Source organism: Salmo salar, chromosome 05 (assembly GCF_965601325.2).
Source record: "Salmo salar chromosome 05, fSalSal1, whole genome shotgun sequence".
NCBI classification, from domain to species: Eukaryota; Metazoa; Chordata; class Actinopteri; order Salmoniformes; family Salmonidae; genus Salmo; species Salmo salar.
The window spans coordinates 41,520,247-41,539,577 of record NC_138295.1 but is presented as its reverse complement, the minus strand read 5'-3'; the positions used below and the strand labels follow the sequence as shown (position 1 = coordinate 41,539,577).

The 19,331-nt window shown below is 46.0% G+C and overlaps 1 protein-coding gene across 1 annotated transcript; it reads right to left on the bottom strand.

Moving 5' to 3' along the window:
* Window positions 1–15,333: 15,333 nt before the first annotated feature.
* On the bottom strand, window positions 15,334–19,061 carry egr1 (early growth response 1). Its single transcript, XM_014200066.3, has 2 exons — window positions 18,348–19,061; window positions 15,334–17,361 (listed from the first exon to the last, which is right to left on the bottom strand). The coding sequence occupies exons 1-2, from the start codon at window positions 18,556–18,558 to the stop codon at window positions 16,034–16,036; spliced, it is 1,539 nt and encodes a 512-aa protein (XP_014055541.2). The 5' UTR covers window positions 18,559–19,061; the 3' UTR covers window positions 15,334–16,033.
* Between the last annotated feature and the right edge of the window lie 270 nt (window positions 19,062–19,331).

Genomic DNA, 19,331 nt, shown 5'->3' with positions numbered 1-19,331 from the left:
CCAACTGCACATGAGGACAAAGATTGTACCTTTTGGAGAAATGTCCTCTGGTCTGATGAAACAAAAATAGAACTGTTTGGCCATGATGACCAGCATTATGTTTGGAGGAAAAAGGGGGAGGCTTGCAAGCCGAAGAACACCATCCCAACCGTGAAGCACGGGGGTGACAGCATTATGTTGTGGGGGTGCTTTGCTGGAGGAGGGACTGGTGCACTTCACAAAATAGATGGCATCATGAGGATTAAAAATGATGTGGATATATTGAAGCAACATCTCAAGACATCAGTCAGGAAGTTAAAGCTTGGTCGCAAATGAGTCTTCCAAATGGACAATGACCCCAAGCATACTTCCAAAGTTGTGACAAAATGGCTTAAGGACCTCAAAGTCAAGGTATTGGAGTGGCCATCACAAAGCCCTGACCTCAATCCTATAGAACATTTGTGGGCAGAACTGAAAAAGCATGTGTGAGCAAGGAGGCCTACAAACCTGATTCAGTTACACCAACTCTGTCAGGAGGAATGGGCCAAAATTCACCCAACTTATTGTGGGAAGCTTGTGGAAGGCTACCCGAAACGTTTGACCCAAGTTAAACAATTTAAAGGCAATGCTACCAAATACTAATTGAGTGTATGTAAACTTCTGGCCCACTGGGAATGTGATGAAAGCTAAAATAATTAATTCTCTCTACTCTTATTCTGACATTTCACATTCTTAAAATGAAGTGGTGATCCTAACTGGCCTAAGACAGGGAATTTTTACTATGATTAAATGTCAGGAATTGTGAAAAACTGAGTTTAAATGTATTTGGCTAAGGTGTATGTAAACTTCCAACTTCAAATGTAGATAGACAGTGACTAGGTGCATTAGACGCATACATCTGAAAAGTGACATTTACTAATGCCGTGCACCTGCTCCCTTGCCCTCCCGCTCTCTCTTTCTGCAATGGAAGGGGTGAGAGGATGGTCAGTAGACAGGTCTGGGTGAAGATAAGCCTCAGACACACACACACACACACACACACACACACACACACACACACACACACACACACACACACACACACACACACACACACACACACACACACGGCTTGGTGTCATGTCTCTTCATAAAGTAACATCATTTAGTAGGGCAGCAGGGAAGTACCCAGTCTCAATGGAAATGGTGTATAACTAGCGTTGCTGGCACAGCTGGCATAGCACAGCATAGCAGGCATTCCTCTGGCTGCCAGGTTAGACCCAGGGGAGGTGCTGTGCTCTGCTGGACCAGGATGGAGTGACTGCAGGACAGGATTTCCAGACTGGAAGTGTATGGAGGAAGGACTGTTCTGGCCAGAGCAAAGAGTATTATGTGCTGTTCCGATGAAGATGAAGTGGGGTGATGTGTTTGTGTGAGAAATAATGTTATGGGGTGGGGGGAAGCGAGAGAGAGAGAGAGAGAGGGGGGGGGGGGGGGAATACAAGGGATGGCTGTTGCTGTTTTGGAGAGAAAAAGGAGATGAAGATAAGTAGCCACAAGAAAAAGTCAAACAGCAAAAGGCTAGACATTCCATGAGAAAGGAGAGTAGGAGGCTACTTTCATCACTTACACACTTAAACCAGACAGCTCTTGCTCTGTTATCTCCCTCAGCTTTTAAAGCTAACGTGGAAGAGAGGGAGAATAGAGCTAAAGGTAATAGCATCATTCTCATCTCCATTCTCACCGCAGGTTTTAGCCTGCTGGCCAGGATAGAATAACTGCACAAAGCTGGGGTCATTACTCACATTGGAGGGGCTCTATTTGTAGAAATAATGTGTGTGTGTGCGTGTGTGTGTGTGTGTGTGTGTGTGTGCGTGTGCGTGTGCGTGTGTGTGCATGCGTGTATGCGTCCCTGTGTGAATTACACTTAACTGTGAGTGGATATTTCCAGCCCGTGAAAAAAACAGACGTTTAGCAGCGAGGTGCTCTCATTGTAATCAAACATCATTACTGACTGCTTCACGTACATTAGAGTCTGGAAATGGTCTGGGAGAGGAGGAGAGGAGGAAGAGGGGGTAGTTGAATGGGTAATTTTAGTGATGTGGGGCATTTAGGCATTTGGGTATTTAGCTCAACAAGATATCCCAGGTTTACCAATATGACTTCAGATTCTGACGTTCATCCACATTGCTCCAAATGTCAAAGTTGCTCCAAAACGAAGTTGAGGGTTAAGGTTTTGGATAGGGTTTAAACAAACAACAAAACAAAAATGATTGTCTACCACTGGGATTGAACGCACGACTTTCAGATCCGGAGTCGTTGGATTTCGCGCGTCCACAACGCCCTAGCAAAACCCAAGGCTACGTGCTGGTAACAGCGCTCACTGTTGCCCCCCCAGTTGCCAGATTTGAATGGATTTCCCGACATCCTCTGGACAAGGACAGATGTCGAATTTCTAAGTCAAATCTTGAGCAATCTGCCTGATTTAGCTATAGTCGAACGGTTGAAGCTATTGAACATTGAACGCATGCATGATCTGATCATATACTGTATGTTATGATTGAGATAGATTGATGGATAGATAGATTGACAGATATATTGTTGCACAGGAAGGAGGGAGGGGAGGAATGGTAGGGGCAAGTATTTTCACAGGTTCGTGACGAGGGGCTGCGATTGAGGATGTAATGGTTTAGGATTTAGGCCTTGACTTCACGTGAAATGTAGCAAACCGTCAACTGTTTGACATTTAGCAACTGTTTGACATTTCGAAACGGAAAGAAAAGTACTGAAAAAACACCATACAAACGTGTGTGTCCATGTGTCCGTACGTGCTTGTGTGAGAGTCCGTCCGTCTGTGGCTTCCTGCATGCATACGTACGAGCAGCAGAAGCTCACAGCAGGTACCCCAGCCCGCCTCGTTCTCCTCGTCCCCTGGCTCGCCACCCTGGTGACATCACTAAGAGTGTAAGTGGCGATCAGTTCCACCTCATCACAGAGGAACTATAAATAGACTTAGAATGGTTCCATGGGACCGGAGAGGACAGCTGTAGTGAGTGGGTGGGAAAGAAAGATCGGGCCAGATAATCACACATTTGTCGTATCCCTACTCCCAATTTCTCCCACTCCCCAGGCAGTGCCCATGCTGCCACCCCCGAGACTGACAACACCTCCAGGGTTCTGTCAAAGAAACAGACACACACACTGTCAGATGCGCATGCACACACACGCACACATGCACACACACACACACGCACACACGCACACACACACACACACACACGCACACACGCACACATGCACACACACACACACACACACACACACACACACACACACACACACACACACACACACACACACACACACACACACACACACACACACACACACACACACACACACACACACTGTTAAAGGCACAGACACACACACACAAACACTCATACACACACCGTCTAACAACTCCCTACACCTGTTTGCCTAGTTTTACCGCTACAGTGTTTTTCCAGAGGGGGTGACTATGCCATTATAAAAGGAGCTTGACGCCAGCAGAATGGAGAGTGCTCTTACATCACTTCTTGTAGGTGTGTTTCTTTTGTAATACCTGTAACACCTAACACAGGGCACAAGGGAATGCAAGCACGGAGAGGTGTGTGTACGTGCGCACACCCTCGCGCACACACACAACTACAGAAAGCTTACAAGTCAGTCAGTGTAGCTAGCAGGACAAAGTGCTTCCCTCTCCCTGTGACAAGCGCTATTAGTTATCCCAGTGTATTACATTTGCCACTGTTTTGGTTGCGTGACTGAAGCTTTCTTCATGTGGCACGTTATGTTATTTATCATGAATTCATTTCGCACGCATGAAGGCATTACCTAATGACTGAGTCAATGGATTCTGAATGGCCCTTGGCTGTGAAGGGGACTTTATGGTAAAAGATTAAATTGTGATGAGGTCTGTCGGCGCTACGCAGGGAGAAAGGGACAGATATGGGAAAAGAAGGGAGTAAATAGATTGAGTGTGTGTGTGTGTGTGTGTGTGTGTGTGTGTGTGTGTGTGTGTGTGTGTGTGTGTGTGTGTGTGTGTGTGTGTGTGTGTGTGTGTGTGTGTGTGTGTGTGTGTGTGTGTGTGTGTGTGTGTGTGTGTGAACCGCATGTTCTCTCACTACAGCTCGTAGCAGGTGGCTGTAGTGTGCCGGGTAGGAGTAGGACAATTGCCATAGCTGCAGGAAGATCTTTGGGGGTGGGGGTGCTGGAATTTTTTCGCGCTACAGATGGCTGTATCAGTCCACTAACACAGAACTAGTAAAGGCCCAGTGCACAACTTTTGTGGGGAAATTACGAAAAGTGATCTGAAAAACTGTTATATCGATGTTTCTCATAGTTGTGGCTGAACGAGGACATGGATTATATACTGTACATCTAGCAGTTTTTTTGTATGCACATATTTGTTGTTGTTGTTGCCTGTGCTACAGACAGCTATATCACTCCACTTATACATGACTAGTAAGGCCCAGTGCAGAACTTTATTAAACAACTGTAACTTCTTTTTTTATTTATTTTTTTCTTTTTCAGGGGTGCTGCAGCCTCAGCACCCCTACTTCCCACGGCTGTGAGAACTGCTCTCTGTTTTGATTGACAGTTGATGATGTCACCTAATTGGACATCTGGACAGAAGAGATTTCCCATCAGCACTCCTTCTTTCTTTCAGCAAAAAATATGGTACGTTTTAAACACATCATCGTAACAAACTATAATTAAGCAATAGGACTGACAACCAGAGTCTTTCTGTGAGTAAAGCATTGTTCTACCCTCAACATCAACAAATATTCCATGAAAATATTTAGCTTTACAGAAATAAGTTCAAGCTTACCAACAGCGATCCTGCGGTCCCTTTGGACAATAGTTTCTGCTAAGCTGACAAATCACTATCTGACCACAACCACCAAACCCCATGACTTTGAATTAGTGTGGTAACACTGGTAACTTACTGTATACTATACTATTGTCTTGGTTCTTGTGAAACCACTATGACTCTCATTATCCTTTGACCTTCCAGTGAAACCACTGACCCGTCAATGACACAGTGAATCCTCATGACACACATTGAGGTCTGGGAACTCATCCATCCAAGGGAGGCGTAGCATGAGGATGAAGTAGAATGAATATAGATACTGATCAGTTTTGCTAACCAACCTCGTACCCGTTGGTCTCCTCACCAGTCGTCGTGACTAAATGCAACAGTCTTCAGGAAGGATTTTCTTCTCAGTGGCGATTCGTGCCGTTCAAGATTAGGGAGGACAATTTAAAAAAATTATGAGCATGGCCTTATTTCTATTACAGCATATTGGATGACTGTCATTCATATTCAATTCACCCAGTTTAATGTAACATCAATAGGTTTAGGCTACTACATGATACTTGAATATGATGTACATAATACCCATCATGAGGTTGCTACAACCTAGCCTACAAATAAAAGTTTATAGCGTACAGTATGTGCACAGATTGAGAGACAAATTGAATGAGTCAAGGTGACAGACAGTCAGAGGCATCATGCCCGAAGGGGGCACAGATTTGCCCCCTCAGATTTGTCCTGTTCAGTAAGAATAATAATAATAATATTGAATTTGGCTTTAGCTAGCCCAGATAGGTTCCCAATATCCCAACCTCATAATTAGCTACCAAGTAGCCATTTCAGGCTATCAATCAAGTTAGAGTAGCTAGCTTGTCTAACTACGATAACTGGCATGCCTGCTGGCTAAGTTGTAAGAATTTTGAAAAGCAAGCAATAACTAAATGTATTGATAAAGGCTAACATTCCTTTCAATATTTTACCCAGATTTGAGCAGAGATACAGAGAAGCATATTTAGTTTCTTAATAATAAAAAAAGAACTACCAGTCAGGGGGATGCATTCAGCTCAAGAGGTATGCTTATTTTTTTACCTAGAAATAAGCATAATGATTATGGGTCTAGATTGCAGGAAAAATATGTTTTCGCTATAGCAAAATTATCCAACTTATGGACAGGGGGCTAACCACCCGCAGCCATCCTCACTTAATTTGTGCCCCCTCAGATTTTTGGGGTGCATGACGCCCCTGCAGACAGTGACACATTCAATACCGCCGTCTAGCTGATCTGGGATGTAATCATTAGTCCAAACCAGGGCTCTCCAAGCAAAACCTTCATACCATAAACGCTAACTGCTATACAGCCTATATCTTTGTCACTATATGAATATTAGAGTAAAATAACAAAAACTAACGTGTTAATAAACCCACAATCCACGCAGTGCAGTGTACAGCAAGCAGTTTAGCAGTAACACCGGCTGGCCCTGAGGGCAATAAGTTAATAAAACCAAAAGCTTACATTGACTTGGAAGAGTTGCAGCAAATCAATATCCATCATATCCCACACATAGAACTGTATATCATGTATTTCAGCAGTATGGCTTTCTGTTGTGAAGAATAGGGCATTGTGACAGATCTATACATTACATCTCTATTTCCTGTACACCACTTTTACAGTAGTTAGCACCCTGCTGTGTACTAGGCAGTGGGAAGTGGAGTGTCGCATAGCATCAGTTTTATCATGATAGGAGCCGAAGCCTCTCTGAAGGGCTTGACTGTATTTATTTACTTTAGTCTTAAAGGCGGTGTACATAGCCAGGCTTAAAGGCGCGTCCAATAGCCAGGCTGGGAAAGAGAGGGAAACAACACTGGAGTCTCATGGGGGATTTGTTTGCGTTTCCTTGCCACCTAGGTGCCTTTGTTAAAGCAGTGCGCTACTTGAAGTGGAGTAGAAGTGGCATTTAATTTGGTGATACTTGAGAGAGTTGATATTTTTGTTGTCTTTTTCGATTGGACTGTACTTGATGAAAAAGCGTGTGTGTCCTTGGAAGTGCAATTAACGCAAGTGAAAAAGTAAACGTGTTCAGAATAATGACGAGTGTTGAGGCCAAAGTAGAGCCACACACACAAATGCACACACACACACACACACACACACACACACACACACACACACACACACACACACACACACACACACACACACACACACACACACACACACACAGGGACACACACACAAGGACACACACTACCGAGCCCAGCTGGGGAGAGCAACAGGTGATATCCTGCGTGCGTGCGTATGTGTGTGTGTGGGCACACGTTAAAAAGCGCATCTGTTGGGTTAGCTTGGTGTGAGAGTGGTCTGGTCAGGTCTGGTCTGACAGCGTCGGGAGATAATTGAGTGGTGACGTCAGAGCTGGCAGACAGACGTTTTCTCAGCTTGGTGGAACAGATTTCACGACTAAATCACAAGGCCCAGACCTGTCATAATAAACAATGCCATTGATAATCGGCCGCATCGGACCATCTTTAATGACCTCATCTTCATGATCAGCAAAACACATTTCACTCTGTTTGTAATAACAAGCCCAAATAACAGGGTCTGGGAACCAATTAGTTGTAATAAGAAAATAGATATACTGCGTGAACATCCTTAAGAATCAACAGGTTTTGGGGGCATGAAATGGTGCATGAGAAATTATTAAAAGCACCTGCTACAGTAAATGTATCCTGTGCTCCTGTCACGTCCTGACCATAGTAAGATGTTATTTTCTATAGTAGAGTAGGTCAGGGCGTGACAGGGGGTGTTTTGTGTTTTCCTATGTTTTCTATTTCTATGTTTGTGTTCTAGGTTTTCTATTTCTATGTTGTTTTTTTTGGTTGATCTCCAATTGGAGGCAGCTGGTCCTCATTGCCTCTGATTGGAGATCATATTTAAGTAGGGGTTTTTCTTCCTGGGTTTTGGTGGGTAGTTGTTTTCCGTTTTGTCAAGTGTCCTAACGGAACTGTTGTCGGTCGTTGAGGTGGTTTGTTGAAGTTTATTCATTAAAAAGTAAATATGAGCACTATACACGCTGCGCCTTGGTCCCCTTTAGACGACCCGCGTTCCAAAACTACCCACCATGACTGGATCAAGCGGCGTGCCCGGGCAGAAATGGACACCTGGTCACATACGGAGTGGATGGAGAGGAGGAACTAGACTTGGGGCCAGGTAATCGATAGATATTGGAGCCTACTTGGGAAAAACGAGAGGCAGCCCCAAAACATTTTTTGGGGGGGCACACGGGTAGTTTGGCTGGGCCAGGGGTGAGTCCTGAGTCAACTACCCATGCTTTTTCTCCAGTGCGCCTTCATAGCACAGTACGTCCTGTGCCTGTTCTTCGCACTCTCCTTCCAGTGCGCATCCATAACCCAGTACGGCCGGTGCCTGCTTTGAGCACTCGGTCCTCAGTGCGTCTCCCCAGTCCGGTGAGACCGGTTCCTGCTCCACGTACAAAGCCTCCAGTGATAATCGATGGTCCGACGCCTGTAGAGATGATCCATGGCACTAAGCCTCTAGTGATGATCCATGGCCCGGAGCCTGTAGGGATATTCCATGGTACGAAGCCTGAAGAGGTAATCCATGGCCCAGAACCTGAAGAAATAATCCTTGGCAAAAAGCCTGGAGGGATTATAAATGGTCCGGAGCCTGAAGGGATAAACCATGGCACGAAGCCTGTAGGAATAATCCATGGCCCGGCACCTGTAGAGATAATCCATGGTAAGAAGCCTCCAGTGATGATCCAGGGCGCGGAACCTGTAGAGATGATCCATGGCATGGAGCCAGCAGCAACGGTCACTGGTCCAGAACCTAGAATGACGCATCCCAGTCCGGAACCTCCCGGCGACGTTTCTCCGTCCGGAGCCTCCAGCGACGCTCCTCAGTCCGAAGCCTCCAGTGACGCTCTTCAGTCCGGAGCCTCCAGCTACACTCCCCAGTCTGGAGCCTCCAGCGACGCTCCCCAGTCCGGAGCCTCCAGCGACACTCCTCAGTCCGGAGCCTCCAGCGACGCTCCTCAGTCCGAAGCCTCCAGTGACGCTCTTCAGTCCGGAGCCTCCAGCTACACTCCCCAGTCTGGAGCCTCCAGCGACGCTCCCCAGTCCGGAGCCTCCAGCGACGCTCCCCAGTCCGGAGCCTCCAGCAACGCTCCCCAGCCCAGAGTCTTCAACGGCGGTCTGCAGCCCAGAGTCTTCAACAGCGGTCTGCAGCCCAGAACCTCCAGCGGCGGCCTGCAGCCCAGAACCTCCAGCGGCGGCCTGCAGCCCAGAACCTCCAGCAGCGGCCTGCAGCCCAGAACCTCCAGCGACGGCCTGCAGCCCAGAACCTCCAGCGGCGACCTGCAGCCCAGAACCTCCAGCAATGATCTACAGTCCGGTTCCTTTGACGACGATCCACGGTCAGCTGGTAATAAAGCAGAAGGATCAGCGGGCGGGGAGTATGCCCAGAACCGGTGCCACCTCCTATGCTGGAGGTTAAGGTTATGTGGACTGCATTTGAGCCGCCATAGACAATTATCACCCTCCCTACCCTCCCTTTTGTTTCGTGTTTTTGTTGTTGTTGGTTTGTTGCATTCGGAGTCTGCACCTTTTGGGGGGGGGGGGGGGGTACTGTCACGTCCTGACCCTAGTAAGATGTCATTTTCTATAGTAGAGTAGGTCAGGGCGTGACAGGGGTGTTTTGTGTTTTTCTATGTTTTCTGTTTAGTGTATGTCACCTGACAGAACTGTTTTCGGTCGTTTTGTTGTTTGGTTAAAGTATATTCATTAAAAGTAAATATGAGCACTTCACACGCCGCACCTTGGTCTCCTTTAGACGACCCGCGTTACAGCTCCCTAGTGGTCAGTGACATGAAAAGGCATCCTGGACATCCTACTCAAAATGAGGTCACTTCGTATGTCCACAAGAAGCACAACAAAAATACTTTCAAGCAAATCCTACTCCCACAGTCCCTGTCCTCCTCCTGGAATAGAGATGTGGGATACCGTACCAGTAAGGTCTTCACTCACACAGTCAGAGAGTCTGAGAGACTGAGAGGCTCATCCCCCCAGTGTCCTTACACTGTTTAATATCTCCCTGTTGAGGTGAAAGGATGAGAGAGAGCTGTTCTGGGGCAGCCGTGTGTGTGTGTGCCCTCTTCACCGCTACAGTGAGCTCCCAGCGGCCCCAACATATGCCAAGGGCCGATGAGCCAGGAGTTCAGAACCTCCAGCCTCACTCCCTGCTCACATTAAAGCCCGCTATAATCACTGCGGGGACTTAGCCAATGATATGCTTATCAAACTGCATATTTCAAAAAAGCATCTTAAAAGGCCCGAGGGTGAAGAGGCAATAAGATCACATTTGTATGTGGATGAAAGGGAACAGACCTTGCATCAGAATAGAGGGGACGGATCATTAGCATCGCCAGATAAATCAGCAGCGCACAGGAGAGAGGAGAGAGAGAGAGAAGGAGAGACGGAGAGGGAAAGAGACGGAGATGGAGAGAGAAGGGGAGTGAGAGGGGAAAGGGAGGAGAAAAGAAACAAAGAGCGAAGCAGAGACAGGTAGAATGAGACGGAGAAAGAGAAAAGGAGAGTGAGAAAGAGCGAAGGAGAGAGAGAAAGAGGGAAAGAGAGAGAGAGTAAATTAGAGGGAGAAGGGACTAAGGAAGAAAGGAATGACTCCCTTTTCGTCAGGATTTTTGTACTCTATCACGCAGCTCCCCAGAAAGAATAAGAGAACAAATAAAAAAAAATAACAAAGGACTCTTGAAGTGGAGGCCTGTGGGGGTCATGAGGTGGCTCCATTGTGGGTTAGGGCACAGTGAAGCCACAACACTCCCTCCCTTGCCCCCATTCTGCCCCCACCACCCCTCCTCAAACAGAACATGCCTGCGAGTGAGCTTTGATACGATGTGTGCTAGAAAGCCTTAGAACAGAAGCAAAGGGAAACAGTAATGCACACATCCCAGGCTCTGAAGTTGGTGTGTTGGACACAGTGTGACAAAGTTGGCCCAAAATAACTTCCCTCCTTGCACTGAATTCAGTCTGAGTACCTCCATATGCTGCAATCTGGCAGTAAACAAGACCTCACAAAGACAACAATGTGCGTTCAGATTAGAGCAAGAGCTAATAGATTTTCATATCACATATAGCCTCTGTGACCACAATAATACTGTAGACAATGATGGAAAATGTTTGGCTTTTTAAAACACTACGGGTGGTGAAATTTAAAATGCTTTTTAGTTGAAGAATAGGTGCAATCTCGGTCCACGCGACTGCCCCTAAGGAATTGAACTTCAGTGCTGGTATGTGCTCGTGTGTATGTGTTCGGGTGTGTGTCCATGCCTGAACATATTGTTGTGTATAATTCAATTACTGTACAGTAATTATGTAAATGTATCCGCCTGAAAAATGGGGCAACCTTTATCTTCCAGTAGTGCTGTATTGTTTGATTGCCGGCTGTTGTTGTTACTGTTTCTATCTCTGCATTGTTTTGTTGTGTTTTGGACACACACACATACACACACATACACACACATACACACTTTCAGTCAGTGGAAGAGAAGAGGGGTGTGTTGGGGGATGTCTATTGGGGGGACTCTGAGTGTTAGCTAAGGGATATACACTGGAGCATTGGGACAGAGGATAACACTGTTAACATGGCAAAATCCCACACACGCACACACACACACCTCATCAACCCTAGTTTAGAAAGTCAATTTGGGATCAGGAGACCAATTATTTTAATTATTTTCCTTTTCCTCTATGCCTCTCTCTTTTACTTGTTTTCCCTCTTCCTTTTTTTAGCTGTGTTTGCATTTGTGCGTATTTTGGTGGTGAGTATATTGCACACCCTAACTTTGGGGAAAGAAACTCTAGGCCTACTTGTCTGCACTATATGGATGTCAGTACAGTTATATAGTGCTCTGGGTTCAATGATGTTTGGCAACTTTTAAAAGTTGGAGAAGGAGATTTGATGACTGCGCCATGATGAAAGGCTGTGTAGCCTATGCTTCTTAAATCGGCCTAATCTTCAGAATTTGGATTAATTAATCTAAATAGGACTAAAACTGATAAGCTATTATCACATGTGCCAATTAGGCCTTCCATTTTTGTACATAAATTAATGTTCTCAGATAATTTACATCACTCAGTAGCTTACAGGCCTACAATTAAGCCTAGCCGCAAAAACACCACAAGGAAGAGAGGGACGGTGGAGTGGTCTTGTAATCAGAATGAGCACTAGGCAGATTACATTTTCAGTGATAATCATGATGAATATATAAATGGCAATGTAACTTACCTTCTTTGAAATAGGTGGCAGTTAAAATCATCTCCTAGATACTGGAGAAGCACTTGTTACTGTCCACGCTTTCATCTTCTTCGTGCATTCGATAATAACGACACACAGCTCAATTCGCAGAGTCACAGAGCAATACATAGAGAATCAAATTATTCCTAAACATACATCCTGTTTGCAACTAGGCACTAAAATAATACTGTGAAAAATGTGGCAAAGCAATTAACTTTTTGTCCTGAATTACAAAGTGTTACGTTTGGGGCAAATTCAATACAAAACATTACTACCACTCTCCATATTTTCAAGTATAGCGGTGGCTGCATCATGTTATGGGTATGCTTGTAATCATTAAGGACTGCAGAGTTTTTCAGGATAAAAAGGAAATGGAAAGGAGCTAAGCACAGGCAAAATCCTAGAGGAAAACCTGGTTCAGTCTGCTTTCCACCTGTCACGCCTGCTCTCGCTCCCTCTCTCTGGTGCTCAAGGGCGCCAGGCTGCCCTTCATTACGCACACCTGTCACCATCATTATGCACATCAGCGCTCATTGGACTCCTTCATGTTGTTGATTGCCCCCTCTATATCTGTCTGTTCCTCTGTTTTGTTCCCTGTGTCAGCATTATTGTCAAAATGTTCTTGTTTTGTTTGATGTCCATTTTCCATTAAATTTACACTCCCTGAACTTGCCTCTCGTCTCCAGTGTCGGTCCTTACAGAATGCTGACACCACTACTTGAAGCATCAGGGAGTTCTTGTTTTTTGTTTTTGGTGGTGACGGGTGCCGGGTGCCGGGGGACCGGGGATGCCTCTGCTGGCTCGTCGGGCTTCCGTGCCTTAGCTGGCTCGAGAGGTTTCCTTGCCTCGGTTGGCTCAGCAGGCTCCAATCCAACGTCATACCTCAGCCGGCCCGTCGGGCTCCCACCCCTCAGCCGGCCCATCAGGCTCCCACGCATCAGCAGGATCGTCAGGCTTTCACACTTCAGCCGGATCATCAGCCTCCCACGCCTCAGCCAGCTTGTCCAGCGTCCATGCGTCTGCATTGGTGGTGCCCCTAGAGGGAGGGTACTGTCACGCATGCTCCCGCTCCCCCTCGAAGGCACCAGGCTGCCCTTCATTACGCACACCTGTCCCCATCATTACGCATATCAGAGCTCATTGGACTCACCTGGACTCCTTTGCATTGTTGATTTCCCCCTCTATATCTGTCTGTTCCTCAGTTTTGTTCCCTGTGTCATCATTATTGTTGTAATGTTGTTTTGTTCCCCCTGTCCAGACGCTGTTCTTGTTTTGTTTGATGTCCATTTTCCATTAAATGTTCACTCCCTGTACTTGCTTCTCGCCTCCAGCGTTGGTCCTTACACCACCAGACACTGCGAGATGAATTAATCTTTCAGCAGGACATTAACCTAAAACACAAGGCCAAATCTACACTGGAGTTACCAAGAAGACAGTGAATGGTCCTGAGTGATTGAGTTACAGTTTTGACTTAAATCTACTTGAAAATCTATGGCAAGACCTGAAAATGGTCTTGCCACAGAGCTTGAAGAATTTTGAAAAGAGTAATGGGCAAATGTTGAACAATCCAGGTGTGGAAAGCTCTTAGAGACTTACCTAGAAAGACTCACAGCTGTAATTGCTGCCAAAGGTGCTTCTACAAAGTATTACTCAGGGGTGTGAATACTTACGTAAATGAGATTTTTCTGTATTTAATTTTCATTACATTAGCAAAAATGTCTAAAAACACATTTTCACTTTGTCGTTATTGTGTATTGTGTGTAGATGGGTGAGAAAACAATCTATTTAATCAATTTTGAATTCAGGCTGTAACACAACAAAATGTGGAATTAGTCAAGGAGTATGAATACTTTCTGAAGGCACTGTGTGTAGTAAAGGCTGGATTCAAGCCATATTGCCGAAGTATCACAAAAGATCTGCATACAAATGTCAAGGTAATTTCCGATTGAGCCGACGTATGCAGTGTTTACAGTGAATGCAGTGTCCGCGACTGCGAGAACATTGCCTTTAATTGTAAACTGCACTATAAAACGGATCTTCAGCGTTACGGATTTAAATAAAGCCCTTAGCCTACGTAAAAATTACCTGAATGTCCATAATCTAAAAACAATATGATTGAATAATTTGAATCTTGTTTAAACACTTCCGCTCATGCACAAATAGCAGGGGACGAGGTTCATATCAATTAGCCTAATATATCAAAGTAGCATGTACTGTAGATTAAATCATATCTAAGTTGCTTGTCCCCATCTTCATATAGTCTAGATAGTCAATCTTTCAATGAGAGTTCAACAGGAGAACAATGATCAATGCAGTGACCATGAAATCATGCTGGGAAATTTCTCTTCAATTAGGCTAAAGGTCCTCATGATGTGGGAACTGTGGGGGAATTCACCTTTTGAGCATGCACATATCGGATGTTGATTTAGCCTATGATCTGCATGTATAGGCTGTAATGTATGGGATGGATGGCTGAGGGTGAGGATGAGATGCTCCAATATGATTTTTGTCATGTACCAATGGAAATATTTGAAACCAGTCAATAATAAAGTATGGAAGGCAATTCTATACATATATATTTATACTTTATTTATATTTCATTTCTGGGAGGATATCATGTACACCAAATATCCCATTGGCAGTTAAGCGCATTCAATGTGTTGAGAAGCCAGAAACAGTCACTTGATTTTACAAACACAAATACAAAATAAAGATAAACCACAAAATAATGAACCGCATGTATATAACATACAAAAGAATCCCATGCCTACTCAGTAGGTAAGTACAACATTCCAACAAGAAGATGTGGATATTGACATTTTTTCTGTTAAAAAAATATAGTTTATCATTTTGCTTACATTCTAAAGAAATGAAGCAGTGCCCTCATATCGTCTCGTCCCTTTCTTTCCTTCCTCTTTGTCTGAGTATAACTTACATTCTGTAACAAAAATATCCCTTCAACCCTTAAGGCGAGACGCAACGCATCATCTCTCGCACACAGCCATGTCAAAACATCAGCAAGGCTTCACAAAAAAGGCACCAAAAACGGGAACGTTGGCTGTTTAGTTTTTTTAAGTTTACCGGGGGGGGTTTTTTCTCTTTTTTTGTCCACATAACAGACTGATATGTCAGATGATGTGAGAAAGAGAAAGAGAAAGATAGTACCAGTGGATGATATTTACAAAACAGTAGAATCTAACATCACTCTTAACACATGCTTGAATACTTAAGTGCTTATTTCATCATCAAACAAAGTTAAAAAAAAAACGCATCACAGCATCGTCATCACTACATCATAGAGAAAGTATTAGAATAGAAAATATGGCCCTGCTCACTTCAAATAATACAATGCAAAAAAGTTTTTCACATCAATGGTACCAAAGAATGGGGGAAAAAAGAGCAAAACATGGCACAAGTACAATATACATATTATGTAGCTTATGTATATCATTCAATGTCTTTTGTAATGTAAATGATAGCCTCGGAGGGAAAGCGTGCCTTAGTACCAGGCAATGTTCAGTCTGTCTGTCTGTTTGTCTCCGTCTGTGCGTTCACTAATAGGAACGATGCGGATTTCAACTCTGGCTCTAGAAAGTCTTGTATGCTTTGTTTGGAGCACTGCATTTGCTTTATCAACAGAGAGAGAGAGAAAAAATCCCTTTTTGTCTACTATATTCTCTTTGCCCAGTCCTTGACGTGTGTTTTTTTTATCTCTTCTTCAGGTGAATCTGAGGATTCACTGAACAGAGCTTGCGGAGGGAGCAGGCAGAAAAGTGCTTTTCAGAAGGTGAATAACAAGTCTTTTGATGTTGATTTCTCCCCTCAAAGAGATTGTAAGGAGTGGTGAGGAGGAGGAGAGAATAAAAAGTGTTTTCTCTTTGTCTTACTTAGCAGATTTCGATTGTCCTTGGGGAGAGTGTGGACTGCATGTCTGACAGCGGGGTGGGAACCGGAGAGGAGTAGATGGAGGCTACAGAGGAGGGGAAGGAGGAGGCCATGGAGGACTGAAAGGTGCTAGACATGGACATGGAGACAGAGGGGTAGGTGGTGGCGATGGAGGGAGAAGGGTACGAGGTGTGGATGGGAGAGGAGTAGCAGGATGTGACTGGGGATGGGTAGGAGGAGACCGGGGAGGGGTAGGAGGTGATGGGAGAGGGGTAGCTCGAGACAGGGGAGGGGGCTGATACTGAAGCTGCTGCGACAGCCACCGCCCCGGCCATCCCACCTTTCTCCGCCTTCTTGTCCTTCTGCCTCAGATGGATCTTGGTGTGCCTCTTCCTCTCGTCGCTGCGGGCAAACTTGCGTCCACAGATCTCGCAGGCGAAGGGCTTCTCACCGGTGTGCGTGCGTATGTGCGTGGTCAGGTGGTCACTACGGCTGAAGTTACGCATGCAGATACGGCACTGGAAGGGCTTCTGGCCTGTGTGGATGCGGATGTGGCGTGTCAACTCGTCTGAGCGGGAGAAACGGCGGTCACACGTCTCCACGGGGCAGGCATACGGCCTCTCGTGGGGCGGCGTCTTGCTGGGACGATTGGGGTACTTGCGCATGCGGCTGGGCTTGATCAGCTGGGACTGGTAGACACTCTTCAGGTCTTGGGAGCCTGTCTGGGTGGCGAAGGCTTTGATGGTGGACAGGGGGGTGAGGGAGGGCTGGCCTGACCCATTCTGGAAGGGCTTCTGGTCAGGTAGCAGGCTAATCTCCCCCTGCTGCTGGGGGAAGAGATAGTCAGGGATCATGGGCACAGGGAAGCTGGTGCCACACATCTTCCCGTTGGGGTAGGCTGGAGGGTTGTACTGGAGCGACCCTCCGGCTGGGCTGGGGAAGCCCTGGCCCTGGTCGGAGAAGATGTCAGGGCTGGCGCTGGAGTAGGTAGGAGCAGCTGAATAGATGGGGTTATTCTCACTGTGGTGGACAGAGCAGCTCAGACTGGAGCTCTGAGAGGAGATGGCGATGGACGAGATAGAGGAGGACAACGAGGAAGAGGTGCCGGTCTGAGAGGCGGAGGAGGACGGGGCGGAGGTGGAGGGGGTGTTGATCCCCACCAGCCCACTGACCAGACTGAATAGGGGCTCGGCCCACAGGCTGTTGCTGCAGTTGGTGGCAGGCTCCAGGGTGAAGCGGCCAGTGTAAGAGATGGGAGGCAGCCGCTGGCTGGAGTAGCTCTGATCGCCCATCGACTTCTCACAGTTCATGGAGATATCAGGTAAGGTATCTGCAGAGAGAAAGAGGGAAGGAGACATGAATCAATTAATATGCAGGAGGGAGGGAGGGAGGGAGGGAGGGAGGGAGGGAGGGAGGGAGGGAGGGAGGGAGGGAGGGAGGGAGGGAGGGAGGGAGGGAGGGAGGGAGGGAGGGAGGGAGGGAGGGAGGGGAATCCTGCCAGAGAGGTGGACAGTGTTGCCCCTCTCCTCTCTAAGAGCAGCAGGTGCCTACGCGAAGCAGGAGAACCAGCCTCCCTCCCTCCCTCCCAGGCAAGCAACCCCAGCACTTTCCCACCTCTAAACTCCCACACCAGCCATTTCCTCCACTAACCAAAAGATGGACAAGAGCTGTCGTGCAAGTCAAGCCAAGCCATCTGCATGCATTTTTTTAGATATATCTTTTTAAAGCCTTTTTTTTCTTTCTGTCACGCACGCCCACACACACATACACACACACACACACACACACACACACACGAGCCAAGCTCTTGAAGTCCACCACATAGCCTAAGGCAATTGATTACTGAAACTGCAGTTCAGCTGGTTTTAGGAATGCAATTTGAATTTAGCTCTAGACTGTCTGAAGGTATGCAATGAGTGAGCAATGCTGAAGCTCAAATACAATCCAATACTGATGAAGAGCTACAATTTCATTTGTCAAATTCTCGATTATTGGGGGGTTATGTATTTCCAATCATCATTCATTCAATTGCTTTATTATATTTCATTACTTTATTTTAAAAAATCGAAACATCAATATAAGTAGACATATCTCATTCAAAGAGCATATTCAACATATCAAGGGTGTTCTCTTGAAGCTGAAATTGAATTAACAGTTGCCAGCTGAACACAAATAATGATCATGCATTACTATGCATTATGTATAAACTGTTTCATGCCATGCACTCTGCTAGTTGCAGAATGCAGTCTATCATACAATACAATACAATACAGTACAGTAGTTCCATACAGCAATAGACCAAGGATATACTCTTACCTCCAGTAATGTGGTCATACTGCTCTCCTGGCTCCCCCGATCCGAAACCTGCTCCCTCGGTCGCCGAGGCAGAGAGGTAGGGGGTCCCAGCGGAGCTCAGCATCATCATCTCCTCCAGCTTGGGATAGTTATCCATGGGAGAATGGGGGAAGCTGAGGGGGTCTGAGATCTGCAGGGCTGGATGGAGCATCTCTGTCTTGGTTGCAGCCATCCTCCAGGGACGTGTTGCTGTAAGGGGCTGAGGCTGCGCTGGAGAGGAGTGCAGCGAGGCTTGGTGCAGGCTGGGCAGAGTGGTGATGTTCCTCTCTGAGGTGGAGGAAATCACCAGTCCACTTTCGGGAGCAGGGTCAGACTTCTTTCCCTCTTTTCTCTGGTTCTCCAAGAGTATTCTTGTCTTGTTCCTCCTCTTGTCCAAGATGAGTAAAAATCCACTTTTTTATTTTCTTTCAGAGAAGAGTATTCAGATCAGATGTCCCTTTTACTCATTCCCTAAAATTAATGATAAATAATCATTAATATATTTTTTCTTTTCACTAGTTGAATCCAATAAGGGTGTTGCCCTTTCGGATAATGTGTTCTTGTTGTTGCTTTGAATTGACTTTTACTTTTTGAGTGAAAATGTTCTTAGTTAGGGAGATAGCGCTGTATGTGTGTGTGTGTGTGTGTGTGTGTATCTGTCTATCTCTGCTCTAAGGTTAGCTGTTCTGAGCTCTGAGGGCGCACTCTCATGCTCAGAGAATCCCCACTCCTTTATATACCCTTTCCCCGTGACGTAGATGTCCATATATGGAGTGAAGGAAGCCCATATTTAGGCACTGCAGTGGAGGACACATGACGTTGGCCAGGGGGAAAGCAGAGAGGAGACACTTTATATTGAACCAGTGCAATAAATCGCGGGAAGATAACCGCTCTTCCTCAACCCTGAATCGATGCATCTTCATAGGATAATCCCTGCTAGAGAAGGCGGCATAATTCTTGCTGTCT

Excerpts from the sequence above, each read along its gene's own strand:
- egr1 (XM_014200066.3), bottom strand. The coding sequence starts at position 18,558 with ATGGCTGCAACCAAGACAGAGATGCTCCATCCAGCCCTGCAGATCTCA. Across the intron at positions 17,362-18,347 it reads GTATGACCACATTACTGGAG|ATACCTTACCTGATATCTCC; the intron begins GTAAGAGTATAT and ends TTCTCTCTGCAG.